General features: G+C 38.7%; 2 protein-coding genes across 6 annotated transcripts; one reads left to right on the top strand and one right to left on the bottom strand.

Annotated features, from left to right (window-relative positions):
- Positions 1–425: 425 nt before the first annotated feature.
- kmt5aa (lysine methyltransferase 5Aa) lies at positions 426–6,465 on the bottom strand. 2 transcript variants are annotated; one of them, XM_079552062.1, is made up of 8 exons: positions 6,201–6,465; positions 3,076–3,217; positions 2,770–2,995; positions 2,594–2,681; positions 1,982–2,041; positions 1,655–1,845; positions 1,503–1,534; positions 426–1,400 (listed from the first exon to the last, which is right to left on the bottom strand). In XM_079552062.1, exons 1-8 carry the CDS (start codon positions 6,207–6,209, stop codon positions 1,324–1,326), a joined length of 825 nt encoding a protein of 274 aa, XP_079408188.1. In that variant the 5' UTR covers positions 6,210–6,465; the 3' UTR covers positions 426–1,323. The 2 variants fall into 2 exon arrangements, with proteins under 2 accessions (XP_079408188.1, XP_079408187.1); XM_079552061.1 differs by having other exon boundaries at positions 432–1,534.
- A 1,656-nt stretch (positions 6,466–8,121) lies between these two features.
- sbno1 (strawberry notch homolog 1) lies at positions 8,122–23,530 on the top strand. 4 transcript variants are annotated; one of them, XM_079551800.1, is made up of 34 exons: positions 8,122–8,449; positions 10,280–10,399; positions 10,480–10,578; positions 10,729–10,944; positions 11,489–11,624; positions 11,708–11,796; positions 11,888–11,984; positions 12,067–12,227; positions 12,296–12,429; positions 12,503–12,593; positions 12,666–12,827; positions 13,675–13,810; positions 13,887–13,992; positions 14,066–14,219; positions 14,800–14,982; positions 15,350–15,447; positions 15,520–15,671; positions 15,771–15,974; positions 16,048–16,472; positions 16,946–17,077; positions 17,174–17,309; positions 17,397–17,509; positions 18,062–18,133; positions 18,206–18,305; positions 18,384–18,458; positions 18,541–18,687; positions 18,763–18,857; positions 18,941–19,027; positions 19,102–19,239; positions 19,308–19,384; positions 19,468–19,661; positions 22,106–22,203; positions 22,577–22,703; positions 22,778–23,530. In XM_079551800.1, the coding sequence occupies exons 2-34, from the start codon at positions 10,280–10,282 to the stop codon at positions 22,843–22,845; spliced, it is 4,422 nt and encodes a 1,473-aa protein (XP_079407926.1). In that variant the 5' UTR covers positions 8,122–8,449; the 3' UTR covers positions 22,846–23,530. The 4 variants fall into 4 exon arrangements, with proteins under 4 accessions (XP_079407926.1, XP_079407924.1, XP_079407923.1 ...); XM_079551798.1 differs by lacking the exons at positions 22,106–22,203; positions 22,577–22,703; positions 22,778–23,530 and adding an exon at positions 19,737–20,438 and having other exon boundaries at positions 16,048–16,218; positions 16,300–16,472; XM_079551797.1 differs by lacking the exons at positions 22,106–22,203; positions 22,577–22,703; positions 22,778–23,530 and adding an exon at positions 19,737–20,438.
- The last annotated feature ends 255 nt before the right edge of the window (positions 23,531–23,785 follow it).

The following is a 23,785-nucleotide window of genomic DNA, read 5'->3' as shown; positions in this document are numbered from 1 at the left end:
ATATATATATACATTATAGTATATAAATATATTATACATATTTATATTTTCATAAATTAGATAAAAGACAAGCAATTACTATTCTTGTACGAGTAACTAGCAAATGCCAAAGAACAATTTGTGTCCATACATCCTCCAGAGCTCCAGCTACAAATGGTGCCATCTCTTCACCAGGTGACCAGCATTTCAGTAGAAAGCTTGTTGCAAGTCACCAGACCATAAGTGGTCACCGTATTAACATTTAAACTCGATACTGATACCAATTTCCACAGTGTGGTGTAGGTGAATTCCTGTCCCCAACCATCTCTATAGTTTTATACTATTTATTTAACATATAACAATACAATTTGTAGTTTTTAAGTTAAAATCATTGAACTTGTAACATTCTCCTGGGGTTTTATCTGACTTCTGACAGTAGTCATGCCTGCGCAGTTAAGCATCTCAGTCCAATGTATGTGTATATGTGTGTTGCAGTTCACCAAACCCATTGTCTGTACTGTGCATGTTCACATTCTGTTTGTGTGTCCTGACTGTAATAAACAACTGGTTTAATTAAAATCAATGTCCAAGTCATGCTCCTCTTTACAAACATGAAGACTGTGTCCACCATTGCTGGTAACATTCAAAGCTGCAACATTATAAATATTTCTAGTCTTTAAACCCTTTGTGTGACCTTCAAATCATTTAGATCTAGACGTCTGCAATACAATATGGGATCATCTCATTTTTCTTTCTTAATTGGAGATGTGTATTGTGACCAGCATTGAAAAAATACTAATTGTTTGGTTGTCACAAGTTAAAAGGTTAAAAGACACTATGTACAGTATAAAACAAATGTAAGGGTCTTCACTGCTCTAAGGTTATCTGATCTCTTCAAAACAATGAGTTTGGTCAACAGCTACTGGCAATAGACAACATTAGAACCAATTACTGTCTCGTTCTGTAAAAGGTCATCAGGTTTACTGTATCTACTTTTCCTCTTATCAACAAAACCCGCCGCATTATCAAGTTGCTGAATGCCATTAATTTAAAAAAAAAGAAGCTGTATATAAAAGTGCAGAGCATTAACTACTAACTGCATGGCGTTGAAGTTGTGTAATACAAAATGTACAAAAATGCTGCAAAACAATAATGTTTTGCACACATAAATAAACAAACAAACATGTACTTCAAGTGAAATGTCCTAGTACCATGTCACCATCCTATACTATTAATGACATACCGTTTCCTAGCAACTGAAACAAAAAGTACATTCTGTTTGGAAGGCATTTAGCATTAAGAGTTAAGTGTTACTGAAGTTTTCCTTTCATTGATTCGGCTCTATCAATCTTTTAACCAGGGATGTGCTGCGATGGAGGCTTTACTGCGGTCTCCATAGTCATACAGCAACTCCTCCCCTTCTTCAATATTTCGTGAGGCAACAAGAATGAGATGAGGAACACCGTTGATGTCGTGAAGTTTAGTTTGGCAGTTTCCATTTTTACTGTGATTTATCAACCTACCCATTCGGCCAGTCTCTTTTGTGGCATCTACACTGTTGGTAGAAGAACGGGTATACATTAAAACATATACGAATATGTCATCAGTGAGTAAGTGGCAATAAGTAGTAGTAGTTTTTATGATGTCATATAAAAAGTTAATGTCTTGTACATACCAGTATGTTTTGCATAAGTACTGGAAGTAGTACATGTAGCAGCCAGTAGCTGGATTTTGCGCGTATTCAGCCTCCCGCCTTTTGGCATCAGTAATCTGTAGCAAGTCTCCATGATACTCGACCACATATTCTCCTTTCTGAAAACTTCGAGTTGCAAATACTGCTCTGCCCTTTCCTTCGATTTGCTGCACCTTTAAAAACAAAAGGGTTGCATATCAATCCACTATGTCAGGATGAGTTGGTTTCGTGGTTTTACATTCAGTACAAAATGTTTTCAAACCATTAAGAGATAAAGAAAGGAAGATGCAAAAATAATTCACTACCTACCTCCATTCCTTCTTCTATACCATTTGTGATGAGGTCATCGATTACTTTTTTTTGTTCACACTAGTAACAAAGTAAAACATGTCATGATTATCAAGATGATAGTCATGATTTATTTTGATATGTGTATGGCAGGGATACCAAACTATGAATGACACACCGTTTCCAACTACCCCAAAGTGCCAAATCCAACACTAATGCACTACAACTCAATGTGCCAGCAACGCAAGAGGTGCTTGTGCCAAAACTGTGACGGAAACCTCCTAACTATAAGTGCAACACCAGGACAGAGCAGAAGCTAGAGAAGAAGCTAGAGCAGAAGCTAGAGCAGGTAGAAGTTTAAAAAAAGCCTGGTTTCACAGCAGAGTGTTTTAAAGCTTTGCCACAGTGACGCTGTTGTAAGCTAGCTTTCAAACCGTAGTGCGCACTAACAGCACTAAAGACAAGCACAGTTCTAATTCAGCACAAATGTGAAAAAATGAAAGTCATTATGTGAATATAGTAAGACACAGTAAGAATGGGCCCGTGACACACCCTGACCGTGGAGTTTTGGCTCATTACCCAAAGTGAGTTTGGCACCAGTGGTACATAGACAATGTCAATACAACTTCTCACCTTGAGCTCTGTTTTACTTTTTCTTGAGCTTCTCCTTATTGGATAGTAGTCAGTAACTTTGCGATTTTGTGAATTCTTCCTGACTACACTGCAGAAAGAAACAATTAACTAAATATAAATTTTGGACTAAACAAAGGTAAATCATACATTCATAATGCAGGCAACATAATGAGTACCTTTTAAGTGCTGGTCGTCTTTCTTTGCTGTGAACTCCTCGTTTTTGATGGTTACACTGAGGAGTTAAATTATTGTTGGTATAATAAAAGCTGCGAGAAACAGATAGGGTTGTTACAGTGGATGAGGGACTAAGTACCCCTTGTTTCCACTGAACTACACAATTCCTGATTTCTGTTGGATCCGAGTTCAAGTCTTTGAACTCGCTCATGGGTTTTAGTCTTCTACCTGGGAGAATTAAACATATATTGTTATGATGAATTGTGCTTTACCACAATTTTTATTACCAAAAAACAAAAGATACTTACTTTCATGAGGCTCATTTTCCTGGGATAGTAGTGAAAACTGTGTTTTCTCCTGAGTCATCTTGTTCTTTTTCTCATCATGGACTAAGGACAAGGTCTTAGTATTTTCTAAGACTGCGATAGTATGGGAGTTGCAAACAACTTCCTGAAAATACATACAAGAAAAAATGAGCTAACATAATAGGCCAGGTCACTTTGTTATGCCCAATCTTGTCGGATCTCGGAGGCATAAGCATGTCGGGCCAGGATGGGAGACCATGAGGGAATACCAGGGAGCCTGGGAGAAAGGTGTTTGAGTGAGTGAGTGAGTGAGTGAGTGAGTGAGTGAGTGAGTGAGTGAGTGAGTGAATGTGCTTATAATATTATAACAGGGAAATTACATGTAACAGCGTGTCAAATCACATATTATGAATGCCCTTTGTCACAACAATGCTATTATAAATATTTAAAGTGCCCTTACTTCTGTGGACACGAGTCATAAAAACTTTTCGTAAAACTTTTCTCCGATAGAACTGATCCCACCGCTAGACACATGACTCGAGACTAGAAGCAGAAGAAGAGAGAGATCTGGGCTGCCGGAGTATCTGATGGAGCATGTAAAGCTCAGCTAATTTTTTGCAGAGCCAGCAATTAACCTTCCATGTAACTTCTCATTAATGTGTTTTCTTTCTTTTTTAGTCCTTTTTCTTCAATGAATCTCAGAAAAAGCAGCTTCCACATGTAGCTTGATTTTCTCTTGACTTTTGCTTCTGGTTGCTCCCTTTTCACAGGGTAAGAGTGACTAGTAGACTATTGTGGCAAGACTTTTATGAACATCCCGGTCGGTGCAGCAGGGGTAGCAGTTAATGTTTACAGAGCACGTTAATAAGTTGGAGGCACCCTTAAGACCTGGAGGGAGACTGGCTGATAGGTAGGGCTGGGTACATTACAATTTTGTCTATGCCGATACTTTAAAGCTACTCTAAGCGATCCCATTTTGCTGGATCGGCATGGTTGCACTCCCACATTGTATCGCTAGATGCGCAAACTGTTGCAAACAGCGAGGCAACTTTGTACCACAGAAGGAGACTGGCACCGCACCTCGCTCACCTCGCCATATAAACACAAACACATGCAGCTGAAATCCTCATGAAATATCCGTTGTTTGATAATCCAATATCTACAGGGAGCCTTCCTAAGAGCGGAGGAAACGCCGAAACGCTCAGAACTATCTAAGTATCTCTGTCTGGATATATGAAGTACATTGATAGGCTACACTTTACATTTTTTCTAAATGTATAATTTTTTGGGCTTTAGCACTCGGAACATTTGAATCCCCTTCCTGGATACAATCTACAGAGAGCCGTCAGGTATTTTTCCTCCTTATGATCACAAAGCAAAGCAGGAGGAGGCTTAGGTGTTGACGGGTTGCGGGAATAAAAGCTCTGCACTGTAAACTAATTAGTTCTAGGGGTGGGAACATCTGGGTACCTCACGATTCGATACGATACCATGATACATGGCTCACGATACACTGATAATGGGATAATCGATATATTACACAAAAATAATCTACACATCCCGATTTTTTGAAACATGCGAGTTTTAACCTTTATTTCATCTGACTACATAGTATTCACCGCACACATTTGTTCCCATGTGCTTTGTGCCCCTTATTCCTAAATAAATAAATGAATAACTGCTCCCTGACTAACTCACTATGTCTATTGATCTGTCAGCGACATCACTTTATTTACATCTAAATAAAGAGAAACCACAGTCCTATTTCAAAAGGAATACATCAACCATACTGGTATCGTTTAATGGTACCCAGCCCTGCTGGATTGACCAGGGTTCAACCGTATAGCCGGCCGATGGTGCAGATTAGCAGCCTTGCTTCCGTCAGTCTACCGCAGGACAGTTGTGGCTACAAACATAGCTTATCACTACAGATTATGGAATGAATGAATAAAGGGACTTTGAGCATATGGAAAAGCGCTATACAAGTCCCATGCATTAGTGTTGTTGTTGATATTACAATTATTATTATTATTATTGATAACAAAAATGTTGCTATATTGCTAAAATCTACATACATCTATATTATGGCTGTGACAAAATATCAGATTGGACCGCAATACTTTGTGCTGCAATACCAAGTGTCGATACTTTATCAAGTATCGCAGTACTTTCAATACTTGTGTTTGGAGGAATTTTTTTATCATGCACCCTACTAGGAGGGCACTGCTGCATTCAGAGAACATGGACCAGAAGCCGATCCTCTCCTCTCCCACTTAACTTGTTAATAAAATAAGTTATGGAAAGAGCATACCAACCATTTTCTGATCGTTGTTGAGTGAAACATCCGACATAAATACACGAGAAACACTGCATGTTTCCATCGGACATGTAAATGCGGCTCACGGCTGTTGTAACCCGAAAATATCAGAATCAAACAAACAGTGTTGTGATGCTGATCGTCCTCTCCCAAGCCTAAAGTGCCCACATCGGAGTCAAGTCTTTGTGAAAGATTGCACAATGTGAAGATCTCCACATGAAGTTGGTGGGGACAACTTGGCCATCCTGAAATATTGGTGGTCCCCACACAAACCTACGCCCATGCTACATACTGCCCCTTTAATAATATCGTATTTTAAAAGGGATAGTTTTCCAAGTAAGGAGAGATTTGAAAGTAAACAATACCCATCCCTCCTGATGGGACTAAAATGCTACTCCTGGTTTGCAAAATGAAGAGAGCGAGAACAAACTTGAAAGTTTAAATGGTCAAGCTCCCTCCCCCTTCTCTCTCCTGATTGGACCTGAAGGCCAGTTCACAGGAAAGCTTGTCTCATTGGTCAAAGTGATAGCCTCAAGATTCAGCTAAGGGAGAGACTTTATTATTAATTCATATTACTTGCATTACCTCAAACTGCAGGCACAGGTGGTCAGTTATACGAAATCTATAGAATTTGTAAACCACTGAAATGTACAGACTACCACTTTAAAGTGATTGAACGTGTAGACATTATAACAACTGTATGCCCTATTTTAGAACGTTTTACATTCCATGTCATAGTGTAGCAATGGACATACAGCCATTAGCCTGGTAGCAAACCACAGATTATGTTGTGATTATTTTGAAAACTTACCCCATTCATGTCCGACTTGTTCTTTTGGCTTCTTGTTGAGCTCCAGCCAGCTTTGCGGTAAAAAAAAAAAAGAAAAGAAAAAAGAAGAAATCACATTAAACAGAATGGACACATTGAAGGATTTAACCCCTTCATGTGGATCTGTCTCTCTCTCAAACTGGGTTTTGAAGTCTGCTCCAGCGATGATCCCTCTTCTGCTTTTATGCCTCATATGTAAGCAGATGAGTCGCTACAGCTTTCATCGTTTCTCTCCGCCATCTTTGAACGAGTAGCACATAAGCCCGAGCAAAACATCTCCCTCTGCTGGTCATCAGTGAGGACCAGGCTCTGTGCATGGCATATTTGTCAAAACTTGTGGAAATAATATAATATAAAATCTTACTTGACGTCTTGTTATTCTGAAGGTGATACTGAAATAATACCATTAGAAGACAGAAAAAGTCTGCATGTTTTTCGCAACTCCTAGTTTGCAAATAGTCTGTAGATAGCCCAAAATTCTAACTTTTGACAATTTCCAAACTATCTATCTATCTATCCATCCATCCATCCATCCATCCATCCATCCATCCATCCATCCATCCATCCATCCATCCATCCATCCATCCATCCATCCATCCATCCATCCATCCATCCATCCATCCATCCATCCATCCATCCATCCATCCATCCATCCATCCATCTATCTATCTATCTATCTATCTATCTATCTATCTATCTATCTATCTATCTATCTATCTATCTATCTATCTATCTATCTATCTATCTATCTATCTATCTATCTAGCTCACCATCTTTCCTGTTCCTCTTGGAATTATTGACCGCTTTTGACACCGTGAACCATAACATCTTGTGCCATCGGCTCCAGTTGGTTGTTGGCCTCACTGATGCCACCCTGGATTGATCTGCTCATACTTTGCAGGGAGAGCAGAGTAGTCACCTGATCCCACAAGGGCCAGTCCCTTTTTACCATATTTTCACTGTTACACTGATGATACAAAGCTATAAACATTACTCCACATCCTCATCAGTCCTATCGTCCGCATTCCAGGAGATAAACCCAAGGTGATTTTTTTTTTTAAACAAAATTTAACATTTTACCTAGTAAGAAACCCCTACTTCTATTATGGACAATGCTGCTATTTAAACGGAAAAAATGCAATCAAGCAATTGTGTGTCCTCGCTATAAACATTTGACATTGTAAAATGTGTTGCCACCCCAGAGATTTTATCCCTGACCCTGCTTGCCACCCCGTAATTTTTGTTCCAGATCCGCCCCTGTGTGACTCCTCTTCCCTCCATCAAAGACATTGGAGGCAAACGTTGCCTGACCAGGGGGCACCAGGGCACACAGACCGCACTGTGTAGCACCCACAGTAGGACCCCTCAGGCAGGAGCTATCGCACTGTGAAGAGCAGCACTGAACGGTTCTGAACTATTAAAAGCTGAAGCTATGGTTCCCAGCTGCCTTGTGTGTTTTAAAAAATATATATATTTATTTTTTATAAATATTTATGCTAGCACTTATGTAGCATTGTTTACACCTTACATGCATACGGGTTATTTGCAACGAAATATCGTTTCTAGTTTATATGTGCACCTGGATGACAATAACGTTTTCGATGTTTGACATTAAAACTAACGAGAGGCCACCGATTTTTTTAGAGTACAAAATTCCACATGGTTCCATAAAAAAAACGTTGTAATGTATATTTTAAAGTGGTGAAATCTAAAAAGTGGAGTCCTCCAGTCAGGTTTAGCACACTGTCTTTTATTAAAAATGGGTGTTATTTTCTAAATAAAACTATAGAGCATTTTATCAACGAATTCAAAGCTTTTGCATTTAGATCCATGGATTTTCCACACGTGAGTCGTCGGCGTCACGAAGAAGAAGTTTGCAATGCGTCACTTCCGATCTAGACCTCGTTGTGTCACGTGACGGTGCATTAGCTCGTTGATTCTGCTATGTTTGTCGTTTGTCATAGGGTAGATAAAATGTTACACAAATCGTTAGTGTTGGCTTATTGTCATCGATGGACGATTTTTAGCTACCAGAAGATACAATTGTACCAACTTCAAGCAAAGTGGGTGACTGCGAAAACAGCGGCTTTCGGCCTTCACGTCACGTGACCAACATGCGACGGAGCCTTTGATAAAAGATGGCGTGAGCTAAGTGCGCTGGAGCGAAGAGGACAACAAACCCTGACAGAGCACCTCGAAAAGCGAGCTGCCGTAACCTTCTCGTTTTCCAGGTCAGTTGGGCTTTGGTACATTTTTGCAGTTACCACCTTGATAATACACACATATAACTTGAAATGTGCAGTGTCCTCAAAATTAAAATGATTATTACATAGCTTGTATTTGAGGATATCGTTGCCTAGCCCTAGCATGGCTTATGAGATTCCTCGTTGCTAACGTTTGCTACCGACTGCAATGACACATGTAAAGCAATCCAATAATTTTACAGCTACGAGGTACTAAGAATTTACCTAACCCTGCTGTTATTTGTATTGGGTTTAACATGGCTAGCGTTAGCGATTTATCAACGCCAACATTTTATGTTAGATGCTGTGTCTCATTTAACGACAATGTAGCGTTCATGCATGCTTGTTCACCGCAGAAGTTAAGTTTATTTTTGATTGTAGTCAAGCGACATTCTAGATATCTGACATTAGCCTTTAGAACTAACTTTAGAACAACTGTCAATACGGTATGTTTATCAAAACCGAAGACAAGCTAATGGCAAGATGTTTCTGCGATGAAGAATGCATGAATGATGTATAGTTCTGTTCTGACTGAAGGTTAGGGTTAACATTAATGTTTAGCAAAGCTATGTTTGTCTGAAGCAAAGCCGTATGGCATGTTTAATGTCAGACACCGCATTATTGTGTTCATATTGTCTACGTATGTTTGCGATTGTCAGACAGAGAACTATGCTGGGGCGTAGAAACCAGGAAGTTAACACGCTAAAAAGTTTCAAACAACACGTGTCCCGTGTATGTCACGACTTCACTCTAAACACAAGGGTAAAGCGGTAGAGGGCATCTTTAATTAAGTCAAAGAAATCTGATATATAATCCTACATAACGTATACCCTGCCCAAAACACTTGAAAGATTCAAACTTGACATAGATTACAAAAGCGACTTCTGTAAAGCTGAACACGAAAGCATTATCCACCTGTTATATCACTGCACTTACAACCAAAACGTATGGTCACAACAACAACAACGTATCCAGAACGAAACTGGCTACATGATCAGCCTCCACGAGAGCGACTTATTGTTTTATTTTGATAATCCAATTATCCCAAAGACCTTTCCCTTCTGATGCACTGGCCATCTTCCACCTGGCAAAGTATCATGTTCATAAAACTAAGTGGGCACAAACAAAGCCAAATGGACTTTTCATTTCATAAACGAACTCAACCAGTACCTCAAAACAATAAAGACTGTGACCAATCAAAAAGCCATCAAAGTCCATAATGCATCCTGCAAGTACCATCTGTTACCACATTAAACATGTTATATCTGTTTGTCATCCTGATAATGTCCTGATACAAATATTCCCCCTTTCTCTCTCGCTCTGTTTTGTATTACTTCTTTTTATTTTATGTATTATTATTTTTTGGTTCCATGTCTCCCGCCTGGCTTTTAAATATGTGCATATTTGTTAACATGTCTATACTTACTTTTGCTGCACTTTCATTTTGCAATTACATTTCTGTTAAATAGAAAAAGAAAAGAAAAATGAAAATATAGAATAGAATGATAGTCATTGTTTTATCTTTCAAATAGCACCAAGTGCATAAACACAGTTTAAACCATTTTAAAGTAGTTAAAGAACTACACATTGTTGTTTGAAATACTCTTTGGAAAAAGGTGCGTGTTTTTAGCATTATCTAAATGCAAAATCAAAGTTACAAGAGTTCATATTTTTTATTAATTTATTTGTTTTTGAGAGACGGAACAAAGCATTGAAAGATTAGACCAATGCCATGTCCTGAAGTTGTTTAGCTGTTGGACGCTGCTTCAGGTTATTTGTCTTCTCTTAAGAAAACAAACAAATGTTTTGTGATCGTAGATGGATCCTGGACAGGACTTACTTCTTGCAGCTCTAAGTGAAAGTGGCATTTGTCCTAATGATATTGGCTTATTTGATATTGAATCTCAAGATGCTGGACAGCCGTCTAACACCCAACAAGTAGGACATAATTTATCTCTTATTTATTTATTTATTTATTTGTGTCTGTTATTTTGGTGTAATGGTTTTGAAATGTTTAGTCTGTCTCTATGCATGCCTTGGATGCTGGTTTGGGAACACAGCCTTTGGAAGTCAGGCAACCTGAGACTACAGCACCTGTTCCACTTGTTTCAATCAGGGTAAGAAAAAATGTTTCACAGCATCATTTTTTTTTCAGTTTTCTCTATTTTATCATCCAAGGTTGAGATGGCACGTCCACCATGTCAATATCAAACCTATGTGGGGTTTTTTTCATGTGCTTTTTTAACCTATTTTTTATGTTGTGACAGAAACCTCAGCCATCAACAACTACATTTGTCTTAAATCAGCTAAACCAGCTGCCATCACTTGGAGCTGCTGTGACGAAACATTCTGTTTCAAATCCTGTCAAACATACCATAACTGTGACCAAGGTGGTACATGTGTCCAATTCCTCTCTGCGAGGTTTATCTTCGTCTTCTGCAAGTGTTTCTCCACTAACCTCAGTGCACTCGAACAGGGAGCAGGTACTTTGACCTCCGTGAATTTAGTCCGCTTGTAAACGCAAATTTATATAAAAGCAAGCTGTGCTATTTATAATTTTTTAAACTAAAAAAAGTCATCGTCTTAAAGAGGTGCAAGTTGGTCATTTTATGCTCCCTAACTCTAGTCTCGATATTAAGCTCGTGCATGACGGCACTTTGGGACCGAAGTAACACCTTTTTGAGTGACAGTGCAGGATTTTAGAGGCAGTTGTGATGAACAGGTCTGGGCTCATTCTACACATTAGGACATGATTGGAACATGCAGGGGAGGAACATTTTTAGTTTTAACATTTTTAAACTTCGTATTGCCCCTTTAACTGTGCCGTGCATGCGTGTCAATAGCACACCTCATTGCACACTGGATGCCAAAAAACATAATACAGCACAAACTATTGATTTAAGTTTTTATGTAAATTTGCTTCATGGGTGGCCAACTTCATGGAGGTGTAATATTGTCCTTTTAAAGAATTTAGAGGAAGGCATAGCTGCAAATAATTTTGTTTTGTTTTGCTTTTTTCCCCTTTAGATTCAGTTAAAAGACCTCCTTAGGGCAGGGAATGTGAAAACCACAAGCTCGAAGGCTAATAGTTTAATGGAGCTTATGAAACTCAAACCTCCACCTGACATCGCCCCACCAGTAGCAACTGCAACATCTGCTGGAAGTAATTGGATGTTTTATTTCAGGATATTGCACATTTATGTTTTCATATAAAGTTTGATTTTGAAAAAGTTACCTATCTTTTAGATATGAATAATGGAATCAAGAAAGAAATGAGCAAAGACACTGCCAGAATCTGGATTAACGATGAGTCAAGAGTACCAGCTTTTCATCTGGTAATCACTGAATTACATGTACATAAATTATACTATTTGCGTGGTTTAATGTCCCACTGATGTAAGGATGTATGGCATTGCTGTTTTATAGAAGTCACACAGTTTGAAGGAAGATGACGAACCAGAGGAGGAAGATGAAGAAGAGTTGGGTCATGCAGAAACATATGCAGAATACATGCCACTGAAATGTAACAATATTTTAATCTATTTCCATATATTGCTAAAATGGAGCAAATTTATATGTGTGTGTGTTTTGTTTTTTTTCTATAGTAAAAATTGGTCTGCGGCATCCTGACCCAGTGGTTGAAACTAGTTCTCTCTCTAGCGTCAGCCCACCAGATGTGTGGTATCGTCTTTCAATCTCAGAAGAAGTCATTGATCGAGGCTGTCTGTCTGCTTTGCAATTAGAAGCTATTACATATGCAGCACAGGTAAAAGCTTGTATTTGTGATTGCTACACTAACTAAAACTGTTGCACACTGACCTCTTTCTGCTTCAGCAACATGAGACATTTCTTCCCAATGGTGAACGCGCAGCCTATTTGATTGGGGATGGAGCAGGTGTAGGAAAAGGCCGGACAATAGCAGGAATTATCTATGAAAATTATCTTTTAGGCAGGAAGCGCTCTCTTTGGTAAATATTGCAAAGTTGCATTCCTACACACACAAAAAATGGCAAACTTAAGTTGTTTACTTTTGTTATCTAGGTTTAGTGTTTCAAATGACTTAAAGTATGACGCAGAAAGAGACTTGAGGGATATTGGAGCGAAGAACATTCAGGTCCATTCACTAAATAAGGTAAAAGAAATGAATTCATGTTGAACTTTTCTTGTCCGTGTTCTCACTTTGACTGCATGGTGTTGTTTTCAGTTTAAATATGGCAAAATCTCTTCTAAACATAATGGAAGTGTGAAGAAAGGTGTGATCTTTGCTACTTACTCTTCCTTGATCGGAGAAAGTCAGTCTGGAGGAAAGTACAAGACCAGATTTGATCAGCTTCTTCACTGGTGTGGGGAAGACTTTGATGGGGTTGTATCCTTTTGTAAACTTTGTGCAGCTGATTTCAAACAAGGTCACACTTAAATTTTGCACTTCCTTACATTGTGCCTGCCACACTAAGCAGTACTAAGTAACTTGTTTACCTTAATAAATCCTTTTTGTCGTTTCTCTGGGGATAATACAAGTACTAATGGGATGATTGGGTGGTCTTTCATCTCCCCCTGCTGTCTCTGGCCAGAAAACCACAATTGCAACTTCCCTGCATCCGGGTTGGAGCCACCAATACACACTAATGGAATCACAAAGAAGAAGCTAACGGGCAAGGCTAACTGTGGGCTAGCGGCACTCAAACAGTAGTTATAGCCAAGTTTGAGTGAAAAAAATATCCACTGTGTAATTGGATGTATAATATTCCTCTGTCCCTTTGTCTTTTCTGTCAGTGTAGTATTTACTCTCACGGACAATTAATGAGTAAAAAACAACTTGCTACGACACCTACAGTGGCGCTTATGGCCTCTAGGGGCATGAGTTACTTAGTGCTGCTTTAAGTACAATGTAACACTGTGCAATAACTTGTACCTACAGGTTACATACACAATGGGATAATGTGTATTATTATGTTGGTGGTACATAATGCAATAAGATATAAGACCCAAAAGCCAACCCAAAGGGTCTTATGTCTTATTACATTATGTGCCTCCACAGTACTAATACACATTATTCCATTCTGTATGTAATCTGTAGGTACAAGATATGGGTACAATGTATCAAGGTAGTGTAAAATAAAGTGTTACCTCAAGCAATAACATACGTGGCTAATACATGGTACATTTATTGTAAGATATTAAGAAGATTCATTGTTTCCTTAGTTTAAGTAAAGATTGTTTATGATGAATGTCACAAAGCCAAGAATGTCTGTCCAATTGGATCATCAAAACCAACGAAAACTGGACTGGCAGTCCTTGAGCTGCAAAACAAACTTCCCAAAGCTCGAGTTGTCTATGCCAGTGCAACAGGTAAGCTTTCAAGGTACCAGGGTTGTTTTTATTTGTGTGATTTATGTAATGCTGAAATTTACATTTTGTTATTTAGGTGCTTCTGAACCAAGAAACATGGCTTATATGAATCGTCTAGGCATCTGGGGGCATAAAACACCCTTTAAAGAATTTGGTAACTTCATTCAAGCTGTGGAGCGCAGGTGTTTAATGAAATCTTCCTAATTTAAATTAATTAATTTTATTGTTTTAGTTAACTTTCTTTTTAAATTTCAGAGGTGTGGGCGCTATGGAGATTGTGGCAATGGACATGAAACTGAGAGGGATGTACATTGCGAGGCAGCTCAGCTTCACAGGTGTGACGTTTAAGATAGAGGAGGTTCCACTGACTCAAAAATACATCCATATGTATAACAAGTCTGTGAGACTGGTAAGTGTGTCTTCTACAGTAGATGTGTTAAAGTAACAGGCCACCGTTTTTAAATAGATATGTTCTTACCTTAGACGAGTTGATATGTAGCTGTCTGGTCTTTACGCGTGCCCTCAGTAAACAGAGCACAGACGGCGTTAGCAAAAGCTTCTCATCTATGGATCCAAACGGAGGTGAAGTTTGGATCCATTGATGAGGAGAGGCTATATTTTATATTAGTTTATTTGAACAGGGACGATGCACATTAATTAGCATCACTGTAAATGTTGCCAGTTTTAGCTCTAAAGCTACTTTTCAATTGTAGTCCCTGGGCAAGATGTAGATTGCCAGCAATAAACAATATGCAACAACAACAACAATCGTTATTAACCTATAAAATGATAAAACAATTCATTACTATAATCTCACACACAACCTATGTTAACATTCGGCCCAAACACCTGACGTAGCGCACGCGTAAAGATCAGACACCTACATATCAACTCATCTAAGCTAAAGTAAGAACATATCTCAGTATTTAAAAACGGTCGCCTATTCCTTTTAATTTTAACAAATTTTAAATGATTTCCCTTGTTTTTAGTGGGTAAGTGCCCGGGAAAAGTTCCAGCAAGCAGCTAATCTGATGGATGCTGAGCAGCGCATGAAAAAGTCCATGTGGGGCCAGTTCTGGTCAGCCCATCAGAGGTTCTTCAAGTATTTGTGCATAGCTTCCAAAGTTCGTCGAGTGGTACAGCTTGCCAGAGAGGAGGTCCAGAACGGAAAGGTGAGGCATCTTTTAGGTTGTAGTTATATTAATGATGTATGGCAGTTACAGAAGTTAAACTTCTCAAAATCAACATGTTCTCAAAGGCATGAGACTGTGTGACTTGCAGATTGTTGTTGTCCTCTTTGGGCAAGACCCTTCAGCCACTTTGTCTGTATGAAAGTAGTGAGTGAGTGATTGGTGGAGGAGGCCGGCCTCTCAGACCATCAGTATGAAGTGAATGAATATTGACTACAGTGCTTTGAAAAACTTGTGACACAGGCTTGCTACACAATTGTAAGCCATTATTATGTTTTCACTCACATAGAAAATGAGATGCTCTTTATTCCACATTTTCTCGGTGTGTAAAAAGATTTTTGTCCTTCAGTGTGTGGTGATCGGTCTTCAGTCTACTGGAGAAGCAAGAACACTCGAGGCACTGGAGGAAGGAGGAGGAGAGCTTAATGACTTTGTGTCCACTGCTAAGTAAGGGCAGCTCTGAGTTTGTTGACTTCATGGTCCTGTCAGTTTTCTAACATGATATTATATTGGTTACAGAGGTGTGCTTCAGTCTCTGATTGAAAAGCATTTTCCAGCACCTGACAGACAAAAACTTTACAGTCTGCTTGGAATTGATATCTCTGGGAGTAAAGCTGCAACAGCGAGCAACAGCGCGACTGTATCGGAACAAAGGGGAAAGAAGAGAAAAGGTAAAATAAATCTTTAAACAACAAGTATATTTGTTCATTATTTTTAAAAATGTTGGTCATGCCAACATTTTACTCTCTTTTACAATCTTACTCTCGTAGCCACAGAGTCAAAAAAGAAGAAAAAGAAAACTCGTAAACATGGCGGACTGTCAGGCACTAGTTCAGATGAGAGTCAATCTGATGCTTCTGAAAAAGAGTCTGAAAAGGATGCAGACAGTGACGACAGCTTCAAGTCTGTCAGCTCTGCAGAAGATGATGATTTCAACCCTTTCAGAGAAGAGTCTAATGATGAGGATGATGATGGTGAGAGCATTAAAGGAAATATTCTAAATAAGTGAAATGAATTCTGTAAAAATCTGTACAAATGTCTTTTTAGATCCATGGTTAATCAGGAAAGAGCCAAAAAGGCGGAAAGAGAAAAAGATAAGAAAGAAGAAGAAAAGAATTGATCCCGACTCTATCCAAAGTGCCTTGTTGGCCTCTGGGCTGGGCTCCACTAGACCTGCTTTTACTTCTTCAGCGAACATGCCCACTGTGTCTTTCACAGGTCAGCATGAAGTTTTATTTTGTCATCATTTTTGGCAGCAATTGCCAGTAATAAACTCTGTGTTTCTTGTTTGTTTTAAAGCAAAGCCAGAGAGTCCTGATGATGGCTGCCTAACCAGTCACGATGCTGTTGAACATGCCCAAAAGATGAAGAAGGAACTACTGGAACAGTTGGAGGAGTTATCAGAGGTCCTGCCTCCTAACACTTTGGATGAGCTAATTGATGAACTTGGGGGCCCAGAAAATGTTGCTGAGGTATGGACTGTGCAGCCATTGCTTTGACATAGTCTCTTTCGATTAGCCCGTTATATATTAACAATTGTGAAGATTTTAGTAGTTCTTAATTACCCATTTCATTTTTGGCAAATATGCTAGTGTTCAGTAGTTTGTGGTTTACAATGTTGGCACGTTCATACAGCCAGTATAGGCCTAAGCAAACTTTACCGATTAAATTGTCCTCGGCAAAATTCAATATTTACAGTTATCCAACATTTGCAGACACGCAAAATAAACAATCAAATTTGCAGAAAATAAAACAATTTGGATACTAGACAATCGTTCTTTCAGATACTGATACTGAGATTGATGCCAATACTGCGAAATGTTGGTAAATTACCAATGTGGTGTGGTCGAAGCACTTTCCCTGAATTAAACTTTGTTTTATAATGGCATTATATTATTATATTATTTTTACCATTATTACATGTGTTATTTTTTACTACCTGCAGATGACCGGCCGTAAAGGCCGTGTCGTCAGCAACGATGACGGAAGCATAACGTATGAATCTCGCTCAGAGCTTGACGTTCCAGTGGAAATCCTCAATCTCACTGAAAAGCAAAGATTCATGGATGGAGAGAAGGTAACATTTATTTTAACCCAGAATCAATGGGGTGAGGTTTATTTTGTCAGTATTTAAAAATATGAATAGATATGAAGGCAACATTTTCTCATTCAGAATATAGCCATCATCTCTGAAGCCGCCAGCTCTGGTATATCCCTGCAAGCTGATCGCAGGGTACGAAACCAGCGGCGGAGGGTGCACATGACTTTGGAGCTCCCATGGAGCGCAGACAGAGCTATACAGCAGTTTGGTGAGTAAAATGAGCTTACTTGTCCATACCTTTGTTGTATCTTTTGTATCTTCCTTCAGATTAAATCCCGTCTTTATTTTCTTTCAGGGAGAACTCACAGGTCAAACCAAGTCACAGCTCCTGAATATGTGTTCCTCATATCTGAACTTGCAGGAGAACAGAGATTTGCATCAATTGTGGCCAAAAGACTTGAAAGCTTGGTGAGCACAAATTCCATACAGCACACCTTCAAAACTTCTATTGTTTACTATATGTGTTAGGAATGCAACGATTCTAGATAATGTCAATTAATTTGATGTCACCTTTCTGATGTGATCCACGTGATCACTTAACCCATGGGCTCATGTCGCCGTCTCTCCTAGCACTGTGTTGTTTTGGTGTGGGAGGGAAAGGATTACGCCTGTCATCCCTCACGGATGCAGGAAGAAATCGACACCATAGTGGCTTACAGAGAAACACGTCCACCTTGTGACCACTTTTTATTTTAAGTCAAACTTGTGCTATTTTAAATGCTTCACAACTGTTTTAGATTTTATAAGCAATTAAATGATTCAAGAGTAATTCACCCTCTAAATCAAACTGAAATATCACACAGTTTATGCCTCTGAAGAACAAAAAGGTTGTTCTGTTCATCTGAATAGATGTATAAAGTTCATTGAATCAAATTGATAATGTGACCCAAATATTGACATTTGTATGAAATTTGTGAGAAAACGATCATTGCATCCCTATTGTCTATATGTCTGATTTAGGGGGCTCTAACTCATGGAGACAGAAGAGCAACTGAAACCAGAGATCTCAGCAGATTTAATTTTGATAACAAGGTTTGCAAGTTTGTTCACATTTATGGGTGTCTTTATATCTCAATCCTCACATTATTTTTTAATTGATTACAGTATGGTAGAAATGCCCTGGAGATAGTGATGAAATCAATTGTGAAGCTTGATGTTCCATTGGTGCCTCCCCCTGCAGATTTCAAAGGGGATTTCTTTAAAGGTGCGACTCATTGGCTCAAAGTCCATTTTCATATATCTTTTAAACCAACTTGTGCTTTGTTTCGCATCATATTTGTAGAAATTCAGACTGGATTAATAGGTGTGGGTCTGATAAGTCTCGAGGACAGATCTGGCGGGTTGTCTCTTGACAAAGGTAAGAATGGAGTATAAATGCATGTTATGCATTTAAATGAGGAGACCTAATAGTGCATTGGGTTTATACTTGCTCATTACAGACTACAACAACATTGGAAAGTTTCTGAACCGCATTTTGGGCATGGAAGTCCAGCAACAAAATTCTTTGTTCCAGTATTTCTCTGATACATTGACGGCTGTGATTCAAGAAGCCAAGAAGAATGGCAGATATGACATGGGCATTCTTGGTAAGTTACTTTTACCATTTAAATACAGTCTATACTTTTGATGCATAGGTTTAATATGCTCATCTTTCCTGTTAGATCTTGGCTCTGGTGATGAGAAGGTCAAGAAGATGGAATGCAAGAAGTTTCTAACACCTGGCTACACAACATCGGGTCATGTTGACCTCTTTACTGTATGTTATGGGCTTATTTTAAGGTTGGAAGTTAATTCCACGTTTATTGCCATACAATTTACAATTTCTTTTTCTTTTAAAAGGTGAGCGTTGAAAGGGGTATGTCTTGGGAAGATGCCACCCATGCATGGGCAGAGCAAAATGGATCAGATGATGGCTTTTATGTGCAGGTAAGGCTTTGGAGGAGTTCTTCCATTGCTCGAAACAAGTTTTAAAGTTTAAGACTTGTTTTTCTGTCATTCAGACAAGAAACAACAAAAAAACTGTTATATTGGTCAAAGAAGTAAACCCCAAAAAGCGCTTGTTTCTGGTATACAGACCAAACACTGGAAGACAACTGAAACTGGAGTCTTATACGGAGATAAAGAAAAAGTTCAAAAAGGTAATGTTTTTGTTATTTGAATACTGTCAGGAGTAGAGTCCGCTCTGTGCTGAATCTTGTAATCTTAGGCACTGTCAGACGACGCCAAACAGTATTGGACGGATCAGTACAAGTTGTCAGCGCACATCTGTTCCCACGCTTATTGGTATGCTCTTTGGAGTTTGTGAAAAAAATGGAAATCTGTTGCCCTTTTGTGTAACATCTATTTCATGACTGTAAATCCAACAGGCGAGGAAACTGTAAGAAAGCGTCAGTGGGTCTGCAGTGTGAAATCGGTCTTCGGTGCAGGACATACTATGTTCTGTGTGGATCTGTTCTCAGTGTTTGGAATGAACTAGAGGAAGTTCTCACGCCAGTCAGTGGAACCAACGTAAAGGTGCAGATTGTCCGTCTCAGAACAGAGGATGGACAAAGGATAGTTGGTAAGGACCTGATCTCAATGCATATTCACATAGCATAAATTTGCCCTCATTTCATTTTGCTCTTTCCCATTTCAGGGCTCTTGATTCCAGCAAACTGTGTGTCTCCACTCATTACCAAGCTCTCTACATCAGATCAAAGCCAGCAAATAGCTGTGCAGGAGCAGCAGAAACGACAGCAGCTCCATCCCCAAAGTCTCAGTCATGTTTTTACCATTTAGCATGGGTTTGTCTTAATGTCCCACTGGCATGGGACAGATCAAGTGTCTTTGCAGGCTCCAGGGTCTCTGCTCCATATTCTGAACTGCCACCGACTGTTTTAATGACAGTTACTGATGGTTGTCATGTTTCTTAAGCAAAAACAAAAATGTTTGTATATTTGTTTTTCCTTGTATATTTTAAAAAGGCTTTCCACTCAATTTTTTATGGGTGATGTATAATACTCTGATATTCAGAGTGAAAAATCTGTAATTCATTGTGTTAATATTAACAGTTTAATCTCAGAAGGCATGTCTGCTTGTGACACTAAAGCTTTAGGTTTGTTGCACCGAAAACCTCTTGATCTGATACAAAAGCTAAGTCAAATTAAAAAAACAATTATTCTGTGACTTGTTGAATTGTGCTTTTTGTTAAGCCACGATTGACTCCTGACAGATGCTGATACACGACTCGTTTACATTGTACAAGCGAGTGTATAATAGTAAATGGGTTTAGTATAATAAATGATTACAATCTGTTGTATGGATGAGCCGAAGACTTTGAGTAGTTGGAGGTTATGCGTGGGATGGACAGAGTCCAAAGGAATGGCAAGTCTACATTATTGTTTGATTTTGCCACTCAGTACGAAATGCTGCGTGTTCTGTTTAGAATGAAAATGGAAGTATGTGCTGACCGTCTATATTTTAGTGTTCAAAAATTACATGCAGGAGTTTTTGTTTTGTAGATGCAATAACCTATTTCAATCAAAGTTTTGCTTTGAAGCACCAAATCCGAAATTAAGGTGACTTGTTCTGTTTGAACATGTTTTTAGTTTGGTCTGTGAATAAGAACACAACATAGCTTATAGCTTTTATAATTTGATTTAGATGGAACCAAGACTTTTTTTTTGCTTGTTTTTGTGACCGCAGTCACAAAAGTTCACTTGTAAGCCCTTGCAGCTTGTTCCATAAATGTATTTCTGGATTCTGGCCAAATTAAAAGTCTTTTTGAAGAGTTGGATTAGGATCGTTTTTTGCATCAAAATGTATTTTTATAAGTTTGTATCTTGTTCAGTTTGTTTTGTTTGGAAGCGGCATTTCCCGCTATACAGTATATGTGTGCGCGTGTGTATAATATATGTATGTATATATATATATATATATTATATATTTATATTATATATTTATTATATATACATGTGTGTATATGTATGTATGTATGTATATATATGTGAATATATATAGTGTGTGTATGTGTATATATATGATATATAATATATATATATTATTTATATATATATATATATATAGTGAGTGTGTATATATATAATATAATATATATATATTTTATATATATATATATATATATATATATATAAATATAGTGTGTGTGTGTATATATAAATATATATATATATAGTGTGTGTGTGTATATGTATATTATTGTCAATCGGCTATCAACACCAATTTGCCCAAAATGAGTCGTAAACCATGTCTGAACATCCTCTGACGGTGATGTAAAGTAATATATATGTAAAGTAAAGCGTGGTTAATAATTGCACGGTCTCCCTGCATGAGCGCATTAAAAGCGCCAGGGTGTCAATACAAAGTGACGGCCATATTTGCCGGTGCCGCTGTAGTAAACAAAAAGTGAGAGACAGACGCTTCACTGAATTTCGGGTCATTTTTATTCCTTTAATTTACAATGTCTTTGGGAATGTCTCACAAACCCAATGTCCATCAGCATATTCCGGGAACTTCTGGGACACAGGGTAAGGTTAAAATAAGGTCTCAATTCAAATATCCGCGTGTTTAATCGAGTGTTAAATTCGGGGTCTCCGAGAATACCTGGAGAAAGACCGACTCGGTAGTTTTTGTCCAGTTACATAGGGTCAGATCCAAGAAGCTAGGCTAATTCATACCCGCCATTATTACCGATGTAAAGCAGGCACATCCGTAATGTTTCACAATTGATTAAAAGTAGGATTAAAAATGTGAAAGCGGTGTTTTGCGTAAGACCATTACTGGTCTCGCCTCGCGGTCCCGCTGGATGGGTGCGAGACACGGTGACAAAAATGTATCACTTCGGTCTTAAGCCAGCCTTGTTCCGCGTCCTCCATGATGCTCCGACCGAGGAGCTGATTGATCTGATTACTGACTCTTTGAGCACACCTAGTGGACAAACCTGCTATTGCATCGAGCGGCATTGTTCTTCACAGTCTCTAATGTTTTAACGCCTCTGTTCGACAGTCGGAAACCTGACCACCTCTGCAGCCAATCTGGCAACATTGCAATCATACAGGCCACTTCTGAGTGACTATGGGCCTCCTACTCTGGGATTCCCACAGGTACTTACAACACCAACATAGACCATGGCAGGGTCACCAACCTTTTTATAGCTCAGGGCTGCTTCAAAATTAGTAGATGTTGTTTAGACCGGGGCCTGGTTAAAATAATAACCAGAAGACACAGTAGATACACAATTTAAAACTGTATTAACTTAACTATATATTTTGTCACAAATTTGCGCTTCAGAGAATAAAAAGAAGAAGAACTATATACTATATTCTAGAAAGCTCATTGCAAGAGCATGCCATGAGCTGTTATATTATTAGCTCAATTACCATGGCCGACTGAGAGGGCACTCAGGGCTTCAGGTTGGTGACTCCTGGGCTATGTATTCATCTTGAAGCTCTTGTGAAGTGTTTTCTCTGTTTGAAGGGTACAACTGGTAGCCAAGTGCCTCAGAACAAATATGCCGAGCTTCTGGCCATTATCGAAGAGCTTGGTAAGGAAATCAGACCCACGTATGCAGGGAGCAAAAGCGCCATGGAAAGACTGAAAAGAGGTAAACTCTCAAAATTGTATGCACATTCTAGTAGGACAAATTGTATTTTAATATGGAGTTTGTGTTTTTAAAAGGAATCATCCATGCCAGAGGCCTGGTGCGAGAATGTTTGGCTGAGACGGAGAGGAACGCAAGGTCCTAGTTTCTTATGCACATCTGAACAGTATCATATCTTTGCATGGCATTTTCTATGTGGAAAAATTAAGTGAAAGGATGAATGGAAGAACTGATTCAGAGACACCTTAAAACAGTTGCAGTGATCTCTTTTTGTTGGACTGCACAGCCATTTAGTCTGCCCCCTGCCCCACCTATTTAGATGATATTCCACTTTTCATTGGTGCTCTGTGAATTGTACAGAAAAGAGTAATTTGAATTATTAAAACAATTTACTTTTATAAAATGTACAATTTTTGGCTCCTTACTGGTTTGAAATATGTGGCAATCTGCTGCTCTCTCAAATTCAGAGGATATTGCAATTTAATATTTGTATATTTTTAGGAATAAACGCCCATACGGCTAGAGAGTTACTTTCTCAAGTCGTTCCCTTCAAGTAATAATGAGAACGACTTAGAGGTGACAAGCTTCTCAGAGACACTGTAGTCATTATTCATTCATTCCATACTCGGAGGTGGTAAGCTACTATTGTATCCTCCGAATCTGCCAATCTATGCCCTTGCCTCCTCCGACTGCCACCAACCAGTCACTCACACAGACAGTGGGTGTCTTGCCCAAGGACACACAACAGTCAGATTTGAACTGACTGAACTTGGAGCTGACTTTTGGATCTGTGGATGAACGCTCTTACCATCTGAGCCACTGTCGCCCACATTTTTGCTCAACTAATCAAATTATTTTTATTTTTTTTACAGTTTGATGTGGTTACCTTTCTTTTTTATATATATAAAAATTGTCACATTACTGAATTACTGTTTTAGGGAGCCCTTGAACTTTTTTGTACTTGTTAATTTATGCATGAAATTGGCCCTGTGGGGTTGTAGTTGATGCTGCATGGCATTAGGAGTAGATGGAAGTAATAATTTTAGTATAGTACTTTGATCCATTTTTAAAATCACTTGACTGAA

The sequence above is a fragment of the Gobius niger genome (assembly GCF_951799975.1).
Source record: "Gobius niger genome assembly, chromosome: 2".
NCBI classification, from domain to species: domain Eukaryota; kingdom Metazoa; phylum Chordata; class Actinopteri; order Gobiiformes; family Gobiidae; genus Gobius; species Gobius niger.
Note: the sequence above shows the minus strand (reverse complement) of the source record. Positions and strands in the feature narration are given on the sequence as shown.

Bases quoted from the DNA above. Each gene is read 5' to 3' on its own strand.
- sbno1 (XM_079551800.1), top strand. From the start codon at position 10,280: ATGGATCCTGGACAGGACTTACTTCTTGCAGCTCTAAGTGAAAGTGGC. The intron at 11,625-11,707 runs GTAATTGGATGT...CCTATCTTTTAG, and splicing joins AACTGCAACATCTGCTGGAA to ATATGAATAATGGAATCAAG. The intron at 18,459-18,540 runs GTAAGAATGGAG...TGCTCATTACAG, and splicing joins CGGGTTGTCTCTTGACAAAG to ACTACAACAACATTGGAAAG.
- kmt5aa (XM_079552061.1), bottom strand. The intron at 2,682-2,769 runs GTACTCATTATG...TTCTTTCTGCAG, and splicing joins AGACGACCAGCACTTAAAAG to TGTAGTCAGGAAGAATTCAC. The intron at 1,535-1,654 runs GTATGTACAAGA...TTCTACCAACAG, and splicing joins TACTTATGCAAAACATACTG to TGTAGATGCCACAAAAGAGA.